The 14,229-nt window shown below is 40.8% G+C and overlaps 1 protein-coding gene across 18 annotated transcripts in view; it reads right to left on the bottom strand.

Annotated features, from left to right (window-relative positions):
• Positions 1-1,679: 1,679 nt before the first annotated feature.
• The window catches only part of dlg1 (MAGUK family member discs large 1), a 660,262-nt gene continuing 647,712 nt past the window's right edge, over positions 1,680-14,229 (bottom strand). For 13 of the 18 annotated variants that reach the window (XM_076367771.1, XM_076367772.1, XM_076367774.1 and 10 more), the window contains 9 exons: positions 13,405-13,507; positions 12,672-12,710; positions 9,993-10,034; positions 8,642-8,740; positions 6,706-6,855; positions 5,896-6,068; positions 5,703-5,812; positions 5,516-5,607; positions 1,680-5,416 (listed from right to left, as the gene is read on the bottom strand). In XM_076367771.1, the coding sequence (XP_076223886.1) occupies positions 5,307-5,416; positions 5,516-5,607; positions 5,703-5,812; positions 5,896-6,068; positions 6,706-6,855; positions 8,642-8,740; positions 9,993-10,034; positions 12,672-12,710; positions 13,405-13,507 (918 nt within the window). In that variant the 3' untranslated portion in view covers positions 1,680-5,306. The remainder of the gene's footprint in view (positions 5,417-5,515; positions 5,608-5,702; positions 5,813-5,895; positions 6,069-6,705; positions 6,856-8,641; positions 8,741-9,992; positions 10,035-12,671; positions 12,711-13,404; positions 13,508-14,229) is intronic. The other 5 variants (XM_031972394.2, XM_076367765.1, XM_076367769.1 and 2 more) reach the window with 5 other exon arrangements.

Genomic DNA, 14,229 nt, shown 5'->3' with positions numbered 1-14,229 from the left:
TTCATGCGAAAATGTACAACAATTAATTATGTACACTGTTATTCGAAAGTATTAAGGGATTCGTTGGTTTCATAAGAAAATGTACTGTTTAATCGATTTTATATAACCATCACACATTTCTCCAATATTTTACTAACAAGAACAGATACTCTCGTACATGCAGCTGATAATTACATAATTGCCTTTTTCATACATTATATGTGTATGTGTGTAAATTAAAAACATGTGTTGTATCCGTGGTATTGTGTAACTTCAATCCCATGTTCTCGCAGACTGATTCCTCGAATATAATAATTTTAATCGTTTAACTGAACTTTTTTGAGCTTTAGGGAAGCACATTGTAGCATGCAAGTAAAACTAATAATTTGAAAAATAATTTTGGTCACTTGACATTTTTCTGATATAAATGATTGCAAAATAAGGGAACTGAAATTAGTTTATTTGACTGGTACGGCAATTTTATACATCAAATATTGCAATATTGCAATTGATTTAACATAAATTTCTGATAGCCCAAAGAACTATTCAAGATAAAAAACTTGTAAAATTTGTAAGTCGTGTAAATTTTGGCAATCTAATAATTTCTTCGATTCCTCGATGTATATGGCAAAAACCGTAAAGGTGGATTACAAAACCACATTTCACAATATTCATTTGCACAATTTTCCGGTCGTCTGAGGCGCGTAAAACGTTGAACTGATAGCACGGTAAGCTTAGAGTTTCCGCGAAGATTCTATTTATTATTTTTTATGATATCACTCATAAATGCTAAATTGATTCCTGATAAAGAAACAAATGTCGGTCATTGTCAGTAGATAATCGTGGAGATCAATTGTGTAAAGATATAACACTAAATCACAGCACGGGATCGTCGATTAATTATTTATAGAGAATTACACGCGAAGAAATGAAATTAGAGTAAATATTAATTACTAATCCCATTACGAATTGAAAATTGAATATCATACGATTATTTATGATCGACCGTACAATTGTGCGTAATTACCGACGAGCTCTCATCAGTGGTTTAATTAGTTGCCACAAAGAAATTTGCACGAGACGAATGTAAAACAAAAATTGTTAATAAATTCGACGAAATAAAGGAAGAATGTGTGATTATATTTATATTTCGATTCGATTCAACGTCGCTTCGAGTTTTAGAGTATTTGATATTAATTTCAAAAAACCAATCATGAGTAATTAGATAAGTAGAATAATGAACAAATCAGATACATATATTTTCCTTTATTTAAAAGTCTACGCACACACTTTTCACGTTGCAGTCTTATATCATTAGTAGTTGACCGTTCGAGTCGGATAGAGTCCGCTAGTGTATCGGGGCGTTCTTAACGTTGTCGGTAGTTCAGAACAGTAGCAGAAAAATACATTGTATGCACAGTCGGTACATATCATAAGCCTGTATCTGTGAATACCGCTTCAAGTTATTCGCCTTCAGAAATAGATGTCAGTACTGGGAAATTCGAGTATTTAACGATATAACAATTTTTATGTAGCCACAATAATAGCAAGGTATTTGGTCTATTGCTATATCTCGTCTACAACATTACTGTCTCAAAAAATGGCGCTTCTAAACTGTATATATTAAGTATAAGATCTATAATCTCACATTTCCATTGCCGATACTTCGTACGAGCGAACGGTGAATGAAAAGAGACCAATTAAAATTGGTAAAACGTTTATTAACTATTTAAAAACGATGAAACAAGGTGAACATGAGATTGACAATTCAATAAGTAATATTATTAAATAGACTATAGAGGTGTATAATAAGTGTCTGTAGTAATTATTCTCTTTATACGTTCCTTTACATCGAGACAGACGTCATTCTCCTCGTCGTTACCGTCATACAATTTTTTTTTTCTTCGTTTTCAAACATTTTCATCGCGTTCTCTTAACTTCGACGAAGTCTACCGAGCTCTCTCTCTCTCTCTCTTTCTCTCTCTTTTTCTCTCTTGAGGCACGATCTGTGCGGATCATGGCGGCGTATCCCGCCATATTACATTCGACTCCCCTCAAAGTATAATACGACGTCGTTTTCTCTTCGTATAATACGTGCGACGGCTGTTGCGTTAACGACTCTAAACACAAGGATTCTGTCGTAGGAAAAATAGCTTGTAGAAAGCGTACCCATGCTAATTATACCCGATTAATCGGTGCTCGCCGCGCGACACGTTCTACGGAACGAAACGGAACGAAACGCAACAGTCACAGTTTCGTTCGTTTCAGTCGAAGTAGAAGTGATCGCAGGCTTCGATCGGATTCGTCGACGTCGCCGCGGGCAATGGCAAAAAGAAAACGGTACGCGAGCGGCCATTACGATATTACGCTTTCGCTACAATTAAACAATCATCATTCATCGTCTCGCAACGTTTCGCCTAGCATGCCTCGAACAATTCTCCCTTCTCTCTAAACCCTGAAAACTTCTGCGAAATGCCTGGGTTCTCTCGCTTTCTAAATACACCCCTCGTAAGTGGGCTGTTCGCAACGAACGACGATCGACTGCTTCGTACTCCACTTTTTTCTTGCTCGTGAAAGGATAATCCAGCGGGTCGATGGTTCCGGGGACGTGATGTTCCCGATCAACGCTCGATGATCAACGGTCATCATCCACGAGTACTCGACGTGCTCCTATGAATTCATTGCTCCCCGACTTACGAGACGTGTTCAGTTGGTCCGGGTTGAGCGGAACATTTCTCTCCTCGTCTTCACCCGGACTGCACTTTAACGGTCCGTCCTCCCTAGTCCCGGGTTTCCCATCCTTCCTCTCGACACGCGCATCGGTATCCAGCTTCCTATGGATCGACGGAGGCCAATTCGGGAAAGTCGAAAGTGAACAGGCACGCTCGAATTCGAAAAAATATAGAATTCACGGCGCGCGTGCACGCTTCCATTTCTTCTTCCGGCAACGCGCTCCAAGACTAATTCGCATCTGGCCGCTTCGGCTCACGCAAACCGCCACCATGTTTCCATCTCGATTACCCGGGTACAGGTATTTACAATAATACATACCTACTATCGTAATAATAATTTAGTAGTGGTATTTAAATTACAATAGAGTTCATTCTTTCTTCCTCCTCTGCTCTCCTCGGTTTCTCGCGCTCTCTCTCTCGCTCTCTCTCTCTCTTTCTCTCTCTATATATATATATACTTCTTTTTTTTTACGTATATGTATATGTATATATATGGTGGTAATATATATATATATATATACATATAGATATAGAACATATATATATATACATATATATGTATATATTTATATATATATAATGTTGCACATAACCCAGTACTGGCTTAGTAATCTAGCTGTACAAAACATTATATATCGCTATTCTAGCATCTAAAGATTTGTCCTGTGAGGTTTGATGAATCGTGAGGTTCATTAACATGCGCGTCCGGGTTCTCTCGGTTTCTCCTCGCCTCAACTGCACTCGAAACTTTTACTTCGCTTGCAGAACACGTATTATTGTATTATATGTATATATATATATGTATATATAATGTGTATATATATATATGCATATACACATATATATATATTTATATATATACTTGGTTTAACATGATGGAACCGGATAAGCGACGGAGCTCGCCGCTTCGCTCAGTGATTTTCCGTGCGATCTCTTTGTTTCACGTTTCCATTTTTATTTAGTGCATCCTACAATGGTTAAACTCCCATCGCCTGGCGGACAAGCGACAAATACTAAAAACGAGTCATCCTCTCCGGCTCTCGCATCCTTTCTCGCCACTTATTGCGGTTAAGTACATTAAAAAATACCTCGCTCGCACACGCACGCACGCACGCGCGCACGTACGCTACTTCGCTCAGAATAAACCGGACAAGCTATATATAATAGTGTGATCGGTGAAGCCAAGTTTTATTAATTCGTATCTCCCTCGAGATTACCGTTTCCGCTTCGAACCGTTCTCCTTTTTCTCTCGCCCGTCCCGGGTTCGCAATCACGGTTCGTCGTCGCGATTTCGCGCGGCGGGGAGGAAAATCGTCTGTTTCGTAAGCGTTCTAGCGGTGCTGTGCGCATCTTGCGAATGATTCGCGACGATAATCCGTGCCCGTGAACAATCTTCTCCTCCCTTCTCGATTCGAGTTCTCCTCCTCGCCAGTTCCGTTCTCTCTTCATTAATTACCTTTTCTAGTCTTGTTCGATTTCGTGCCGTTCTCGTCGCATTTCTAAGCGATCCCGACTTTCTATACATACGAACGCGTCTCGCGGTTGGTCGATCGATCGTGGAGCAACCGCGGTGCGAGCCCTACCAGGAAACACGCCACGCCGACCGGGGTCCGTGTCGTGTGGTCGAATATGCGCGTTAAAATCGATCTCGAGACGAATACACGACAGTCTTCGCTCCTTTTCTCAGTGTTCTCGGTTTTCTCGGTTCGAGCACGCGAGACGCTAAAGGAGGGGAGGGTGGGGTGGGATGGAAGGGATCGGAGGGAGGAACGGTGCAGTATAAATTACGAAGCACGAGTTCAATGTTCGTCGCAGGAGAGGGATGGGGGACAGGGGTGATTTAGGGTGCACGAATACCGGCGTGTATTCGCGTCGTTGAGTCCTGTAATAAAACTAACGCAGAGACTGTCGCGCGCCCGCGGGGTCTCCGTGCTCTCGTTCAACAAACCTGTTACATACATGAAAAACATCGTGGTACAACGAAACACTTCTGGTATTTAACACTATAACACGAACCCTCCACCTTCGATCTAGAGGAGGATCAATTAACACCTTAAATACTCTCTCTTTCTTTCGCGTCGGAGACGACAGGTCTCCTCTTCTCGGCCACCCTCGTCGAGAGGACCGCTTCGAAAGGGTCGCGCGTCACTCTCGCGGCGTCTAACGATTCTCTTTTCCATCTATTCTGCGACCGGAGTGTCGGTGTTACAAGTATACAGCGCGAAGGAAATTGAACACGAGAAACAACGCGGTCCGTTATACTTATTATTTCTTCTCTACCCTTTCCTTCGCGAGAATTGCTCGTTCTCCCGTGACACTTGTCGACGACGCTCGGGAAGTGCGCGCTGTGCTCGGTCGAGCCTCTCCGATGAGCGTCGCGCGGTTTAACAATTTGACTGGGACATTCAATGGATGTGTACCGTGTCTCTGGCTGGGTGTGGGTACGGGTGGGTGTATGTGTGTATGTGGGATGAGGGATGGGGACGGGGAAGGCATTAGAGTGTTACTTGATTATTTTATTAAGTGTAATTAAGCTTGACGCCTCGGTGGCAGGGTCCAAGCATTCGGGCCCGGCTGAGCGTGGGGGGCAGGACGTCACAGTTGCTGGTCCCTGCACGGTACCCAAATGTTCGGACCCGACTGCTCGGAGATCACTTCCTTTACTTTTACGTAGATCTCCTCGGGAGTGTCACCTTGTACTACGGCTGAAATGTACGTAGAAACAAGGTGAAGTTAATTATTAGGATTCAACATTCAGATATCAAGTATCCGTGTTTTTTATGGAATTATGGAGAATACATTACCGGTGAAGTATTCCCCGAATTCCTGCTCCATTTTCAATGCTCGTTCGTACGTCTTTTTCGCTTGATCCTCGGTCATTCTCTTGTTCATTTCCCTGCCAATGTCAAAGACCGATTATTTATCCATTGAATTTTATTTTGATTTTAGTGGGAATATTCTATAAAATTGATAAGAACTAGTGATACTTACATAACCGATTCTACGGATTTCGGTTTAATGAAGATAGCGATGGGATACAGTTGTGCCACCTGTAACCTCTTGATGGCGTTGCCGCTCACGTCAAGAATACAGTGTTTCCCCTGGAAGTGTAAGGGTATTTATGTAAATTGCGATTGTAAGGTTTGTTGCTGTAGAATGAGTTATATGAGGAATTGTCCGCTACCTTTTCGGCAACTTCTCGAACGGACGCCACTGAGGTTCCATAAAGATTGTCATTGTACTGTCCGGCCTCTATGAACAAGTGGTTCTGAATATCCCTCTCCATTTGCTCTCTCGACGCCACAAAGTGGTAGTCTCGTCCGTCCACTTCGTATTCTCTTCTACTCCTCGTTGTGTCTGCAACATTTTCAAAATACTTTATTGTACATCTAAATTCTAATTTAACTCTTTGCACTCGAAAATTGTTTCGCTAGATATATTCTTCTTTTTCTAATGAAATATCAGTGGTAGGTTTTATAATTAACATTAATGTTAATGATATAGAAATCAAGGGATAGAACTATTCTATTTTAACGTTTCATGGATAATTACGTTAAATGAACTTTAATACTGTACATAAAACTTTGTAATTTTGCTGTATCAAACAAAATGGCGACTGTGAGTCGCCTTTCGAGTGCAAAGAGCTAAGTCAGAAATTTCAAATCTCAAATCTTAAGTTTTAAATTTTGAATTTTGAATTTGAATTCACACTTAAATAACCGGTTGCAGATGGACCACTGCAGACAATATCATGAAATTTCTCGGAAATTTATATTCGGATATTCTCCTTGACAATCATGTCTATTTAATGAACTGAAATACAGTTATCAATGTTTCAGCAGATAATCAACCAGAAAACAGACGAATTGGCAACTATCAAGTATGTAACAAAGTAAGGAAATTCATAAAATCCCAGGGAATCCGGTGACCCATCCGTAACACGTGACACGGCACGTCGTTAAACGAAATGGCGGGTTTGAATGGTTTCACTCACGTGGCACACAGCTGCCAAATTTGTCAGGGAACTCCGAGATGAGGTCGTCGTTGATGCGATCCTTGAGAGGACCGAGGATAATGACAGGTCGGGTGTACTGTATGGTGAGCTGCTGGACAGCCTCGTACGACAGCACATTTTCTTCGCTGCCTGCAATTTTCAGTATGAGTACTCCGTTGTTTCCGCGAACGAAACGTCGTTGCTGGGAGCTATGTGCTATATTCTCAGTTAGAATGTTTTACACTCTTTCAAACACGGGGGCAAACGTTTCTCTCGATAAATCAGGAACTTCAAAAATCTTTTCAGAAGAGACACTCCGTGAATCTATTCCTGAAAGCATCTCGTTTCCCTTGCTTTCCATTCACATCAATCTTTTCGCTGCTAGAAGAAAGACAACGATAGTCGAACATTCTTTAACTTTTTCCTTTTCTCTTATAGATTTCCCAAGCAATTCTGTAAAATTGAAATTACCGAATATTCAATCCAGACTGTCAAACCCTTGTCCTATGATTTCTTTGTAAACTGTGATCGAAGCTACTTTGTTAATAATTTACTGAAAATAAGAGAAAATTCCAGTCTTTCTGTATCAACGTATGCTCTAAGGTAGAATCATTGATAACAGAGGAATATGTAATTTGTATTCGAAGAAATTAAACAATATTTATGTTTGTTCAATGCTATTTGAAATCTTCACAAGTCTGACACAATATCGTAGGACAAGGGGTTAAACGCGAATAGCCTCGCGTTACGGAATGTCTCGTCGGAACGATGAAAATTCGTATTATCAGCGAGAGAAGAAGAAAATCTCAAGTCCATTTCAGAAAACTGTCGATTAAAACGGTGTCTTAATTCACACGGGCAGTGGTATTTAGTTATATAAGTACTTCGCGCGGAAACGCGGTTGAATTATTAACTTCACTCCGGACGAGCCACGATCCATGCTTCAGCGTTCAGGAGATCGAAGCAGGGGTACAAGATGGTTTAAGCTCCCTAGAGTCTAGAACTAGGCGATCGAAGGGTATCAAGGTCGATTCGGTATTAGTACGAGGCGACTGTGATAGTACTCGGAGTCGGAAGGGTTGGCTTTTGTAATCGATACTCGCCGCCGCTACGCAATAGTAGTGATTTTAGTACTGTCACCTAGACGTCGCTTCTTATTGCTCGTGAGACGTTTTGGTAAACCTTTGCTCTATACTTGACTCGAAGTTGAGAATTACTTCACCGATTGATTCAAATTCAAACGAGAATGAACACAAATTAAATGTTCATAATTTTGAACGATTATTATACTTTTCGTCTCGTTTAAAATCGTTACCTTCAAACGTCGAGTGAAACGTTTCTACACAAACATTCATATTAAGTTACAAACGATTACTTGTTCAGAAAATATTATACAAACTTGAAAATGTTTCGACTTATAATTTGATGATTAAAATGATTCTAATCAGAACCAAGTACTACATAAAACACTATCTATAAATCTCGATGGCAGATTACTCGTTGTTTTATTAACTTCCTATTTTCAGGGCGTTACCGCAATAAGATAAGTTCCCTTCTCAGCAACGAGAAGCGACAAAGGTTCTAGGAGTCTACCCAGAGCATACCTGCTGGTCTCGTAACCGATCTACAAAACAGGGTGGCTATTAGTTGACAGATTTCAAACGGCAGACAACAGACAGACAAAAGCACGTGTCGCGACTGTCCCAAATGCGCGAAGCGTTTCTCGGCATCTTGTTAGTGGTTCGTTGGTCGGCGATGGAAGTGAGGAGAGTAATCAAATATAAATAAAACAGGAGGAAAGAAAACAAAAAAAAAAGAAAACAAGAGAAAGAGGGAGAACGCCGATCGAGAATGTGACCATTCGAATACGTTAGTCGGGACCTAGAGGGTGTCTCATTCCTGTTCACACACTTGACTTCCTTTCGATTGCACTTACTAAGCTCTTCATCATTCTCATCATCCTCCTTTTCCAGATAAACTAACGTCAGTTCCTCCATATAAGGCAGTTCAACACGATACAAAATTTCTCTACTCCCTGCGACCCAAGACAGATCTCGTTTGTGAATGGCACAGATGGAAGAAGCGCGCGTGAATGAAAGCTGGGACGAGAAGTGAACACGATGGAGGATGCCAGTCGGATGATACTTCGCGATCATAAGTACTAGTATTAGTCGTAGTAAATCCTCGGGGGAGCGTGATTTTAATGGCAACCCAAGGATGTCCCGACGCGAAACACGATACTATTATTTTCTGCGTTCTCCTCTATAAATTATTCAAACGAATCACGGGAAGCGCGTGGAACTAAAGGTACGCGAAGATAAATAAAAGACGTTAAGGAAATTCATAAACTCGTTCTGCGCATCCTTTGAATCCCAATTTAGAAGCTTCGTTCGCGACGTATTAACCCTTTGCAGTCCGAATTTCTTTTGCATTTTTCCCTCGATAACTGTATTATTACATTTTATTTGAAATAAATTTGAAAAGACAGTTAATAGAGAACAGCGTGAACGATTCTTCTTACTAATAATATTGAAAATAATATAATAATATAATCTATTTTAAAGTATCGCACCCGTGAATAAAACTGACGTTGAGTTACAGGAGCGCAAAGGGTTAATATAACGATTACCTGAACGTTACGCGAAGGTATCTATTACGATATCCAATTGGCAGTTCAATTTTCAAACAGAAACGAACACTAATAAATACAAAAGTTACACGCGTCTATACTCAGACGCATTCTCGACTGAGCAACGCGACAAACCAACCGTGACGATTCACCGAAACTTCGTTTGACGTGCGCTGACTTGGTATTAACGCTCTCAGCGAATGAAAAGCGGCGGAATCCAGCACGGGAACGATCGAATTCGATCCGCGGCGCCTGTCCCCGAAGTTTCTGGGCGCGCGGTGAACGGACAACGCGGCGGGAGCCGCGACTTCTCGCGAAAGTGACAACGCGCCGCGACAAAAGGACGCGGTGCACAATGCGCTCGTCCCGCGCGCGGATCGTTATATCGCAGTAATGTGAACGTGTGCTTTGTTAATTGATGCGACCGAGATGAAACGGCGAGAGTTCGGGGCGGAGAGCTAGGAGTCGGTTGGAGGATGCATTATGGAAATCGAAATGAAAGGCGGACGGAGGCGAGAAGGAACTAACGCGGAGAGGCTGTATGAGAGAAAATGAGAGAGCGGATCGAGAGAAAGGGAAAGAGAAAGAGAGAGAGAGAGGGGGAGAGGCAGATCGAGAATGTAGAAAGAGAGACAGAAACAGACAGAGACGTGATTACCTTCGGTGTTAGTGTCGTCCTGGGTGTAGCACAGCATGAATGCTAAAACATAACAAGTTCAATATTTCAGTATACGTTGCGTACTAGTAAGCGGCCGTTAATAATTGCTAGGATTAATTGTGAAGCTTTAAGCGAGAACACCTCCTACCGTCCAGGTGAAGCTCCGGTAATTGTTCACCCGACTCGACGGTTTGGCTAGCGGAAGCTCGCCAATTCGTTCGCGTTCAGCACACGAATTTCATGTTTTCCTGATCGTTTCGATTTTTTCGGGTATCGACACGACGCGACTCGGCGTACACTGTAATTTGTACGCGCAACGTTAACGGGCTGATTGCGCTGAATGTACAATTGAATCTCGAGATTTTGAATCTGAGAGGTGGACATTTGTTTCTCTTAATTCTTAACCCCTCCTCTTACGATTTATTTCTCAGCTATGACCGATACACCTACTTTGTCATTAATAATTTAGAAGAGAAAAATTCTAGGCATGTTCTATGTTCGTGTCTGCTCTGAAGTATAATAATTAATGACAGAAGAATATTTAATTGAAATTCAAGAGAGTCCAGTAACATTTTTGCTTATTAAATTCTGTTTAACACTAGAACTACCGTACCAGTTAAAATGACGGTTTCGATTGTTTTCACAATTATTGATATCTTAAAAGCATTGAATATTCGAAATGATCATGAAAATAAATAGCTTTGATTTGAATACTATAATGAATGTCTGAAGAAACCGAAAATAATCTATTGTTAGAATTTTTATAGGGATTACATATCAGTCGTATTAAATCCTCGGTAGTTCCAGTATTAAAATCGTTACTAGTCTGACACGTTGTTATAAGGCAAGGGGTTAACATATTGAAGCAATAGATACATTCTTTGAGAAAATTTTCGAAAAATATTCGTTTGATCTTTCGAGACACAAGATAGTGTTGAAGAGTCTACCGGACCATTACGCGTTCGTAACAGTAGGTAGAGCCTTCACAGTCAACACGTTAATCATCGCGAAGTCGCTCAACTCGCGATCGACGAAAGATGCCGTTCGTCCTCGGGCAATCATGGTTCCACGAAGTGTCAGAAGCGATCCGAACTCTAAAAGCTACTTTCCTACTTTCCTCCTGCAAATGGCATGCTCTTAAACGCCATTCACGGCCGGCTCATTGCCGTCACCTTGTTTCATGTCTCTCGAACCTACAACTAACCCTTTAAACGGCAGATTGGGCTGCGTTCCGAAGCGGATCGATAATGGCGTCGTTCCTCGAGCAATTAACGAAGTTCAAAAAGTGCTAAAACAGGTCGGTTAACAGCGAAAGAATTGAACCGTTTAGTACCGAAACAATGAAATCTCTTGAAATATCTTGTAGGCTATTAAAATCGAAGGAGCACTGTGAATTGCGAGGTTCTCTTTTAACCTACTCGCTACCAGCAGTGCTTTCAATAACGCCGTGATTGCAATATTTTATTAAATAGAACAGATCGTCCTTATAAAATAGAAAGAATATTTAAGGAAAAATATCTTCATGAATTTTTATACATTATACCTTGCAAAGGTAGATGAGAACACACGTGAACGTAATTTACTCTTTGAACAAGATCTGAAATGTCAATCGTTACAAATGACGGCTGCAATCTAATATTTTACATACTGAAAATGAAATTAACTTTATAGATATTGTTATTAGAAATCAAACTACGACATTATACTTAGAAACTCAATGACTCGTTTCAGTTTCATTTTTCCAATATTTTGTTTAGATTTATTGGATTGAAGAAAATATTATAATTAAGGAGACCGTCACGGAAATACGCGCTGATTAGAGAACGTGCTATCAAGAAATCCAATTTCGTCTCACTATTTCAATGGCCATTTCCATCTCTTTAGTACATGTACGATGACCGATAAAAAAGGAACACAATCAAATATCCGTTCCCGTAAAAATTGCTCGATCATTTATTGTCAGCAAGAAATCTAATTTCTCACTACCTCATTAACTGTATCACTATTTTCTACAGATTTTCTCCGCTCGTCGAAGTTCCTCACGGACCGACGGACGATCGCAACTTTCGTCGTACCGCGTGTACACCTTGAAATTAACAGGGACGGGTGAAGCATCGAGACTTTCGTCCACCGAGAGACTACGTATGCGTGCAGGATAGCGGCAGGCACTCGAATGAAGCAACTACACATCCTCTACGACAATCCATGGATAGGTTCGGTTAGTGGGGAAGCGACTCGAATGAACGTGTAGAGCGTGCGTTTCCTCGGTTAGTCAAATCCCAGGCAGATGCATGAGCTCTCGATGCAAGGATGAAATCGCAGCGTGCAGAAGCCGAAGGAGAATGCAAGATAGTACGGCGGAGAGAAAGAAAAAAGCATCATTCGAGAAGTGTGACGTTCAATGGGCTCGCTGTTTTTGATCGTTTCTCTGTCCTTTATTTTCCATTTACACGTTTTTCCCCTTCGTTTCCGTCTCTTTCACAGATTCGACGAGATACGTGCGCGTTCGCGTGTAAACGTGTGTAATCGAGTTGCGTGTATAAATGTGTGTGTGTGTGTGTGTGTGTGTGTGTATGTGTATACGCGTATGGGTGTGTGTGTGTGTGTCCGTGTATGATCGATCGTGTCTGATTGTTTCTTTTCTGGGCTCGGTTTGATCAACTCTGGAATAATACTTACGTGTAGGATCGTTTTCGTTCTCGGGTGTCGTGGGAGACCCTACACAAGCAGGCAAAAACAAAACACATGTCACGTATCACAATCATGTAAAAACACAAAAGCTCAATCGGAGGTTGGGCGTATCGTCGGTACCTGTCGCGAATATCTAAGCGACCTTATAAACTGCGGAACGGTACCGCGGGACGAGAATATCGAGGAAACGACGAAAGAAGTTACATTGTATGCATCTCTCTTTTCTTTTCCTTCCTTTCGTCCGTAGAGAGGCGGCCGAAAACTTCCTTCGTGCGCGTCGTCGAGTAAACGTCGACAGATAAAAAGATCAACACGGTACAGATAAAGGAAAACAAAAGATTACCATTCCGATGCTACTGAACGTTACAAACGTTTCTAAAGGGGATAACATCGATCAAAGGAACTCGCTTTAGACGAGGTCGCTGCTTCAAAGTTTTACCAGTGGTGGAGATATCAATCGAACAAAGGGGGTTGCAAGTACACACGTGAGAAAATACTAATCGTAAGTTCAAACACACGGGTCTAGGTATACGTAAAATAGTGGCTGAGTAATACGACGAGAATTTGAAATTAAAAAATAATTTGAAAAAAAAAATATATATATATATATGTATATATATATATGTATAAGGAATACCACGTAAAAACCACAATAGATAAATGGGTCTGAACATGCACAGAACGTGCAGGATACGATCGACCCTGTTTTCGAGACACTCACGTTCCTGGTCCGAACCATCTTCGGATTTGTCGTCCTTGCTCTTCATGAATGGGAACTTCCGGCTGAACGAGAAGTTCTTCTTTTTTCTATCCAGGGTCGATTGCTGCAACCCATTAGTCGTTTATTATTCCCTCGAAATTTCAATTAGATTATTTCTTGATCTTCTAATATACACAAGGGAAACTGTTCGAATGAAATGATTAATGGAATATTCTGTTTAGAAAGATTTGATCATTAGTCGAGGGATCCATCCTGTATGAATTAAGTAACTAAAAGAGTACTTCATTTAGAAAAGCACAAATCGGACTTCAAATGTTCTTTGAGTTCCAGATTTTACGAGAAACTAGAGGCAAAGTTCATTAACCGTTCGAGTGCCAAGCGTTACACTGTCTAAAAGTATCAGCCTATCGGTTCCTAGAATCAAATTAAATTTATTTACCTATTTTACTTCTAATTATTTATTTTCATTTCTGTTATTACCAGCTTGCAAGTGAATAATAGAAAAGTGCTAACCTATCGGTTCATAGAATCACATTAAGTTGATTTATTTGTCTTCCTCCTAATTGTTTACAATTTTTTTATGCAAACAGGAAAGCGTAATTCAGTTTCTGAGTTGAAACGAAAGAAGCGCGATCGCGCCGCTTGGCACTTACTGTCTAAAATCAGCAGCACTTGATTCCTTCAGCATCAAGCTTACGAAACGCAATTGAATTTTCTAAACTTCTCACAACTACACAAATATGTATCTTATTCGTTTACTATAAAATCTAACTTCCAAGATCTAAATGAACTTATCAACTGAATTTTATAAATGTCTCACAACTA

The sequence above is a fragment of the Nomia melanderi genome, chromosome 5, assembly GCF_051020985.1.
Source record: "Nomia melanderi isolate GNS246 chromosome 5, iyNomMela1, whole genome shotgun sequence".
Classification (NCBI taxonomy): domain Eukaryota; kingdom Metazoa; phylum Arthropoda; class Insecta; order Hymenoptera; family Halictidae; genus Nomia; species Nomia melanderi.
This window is presented reverse-complemented; position numbering and strand designations above follow the sequence as displayed.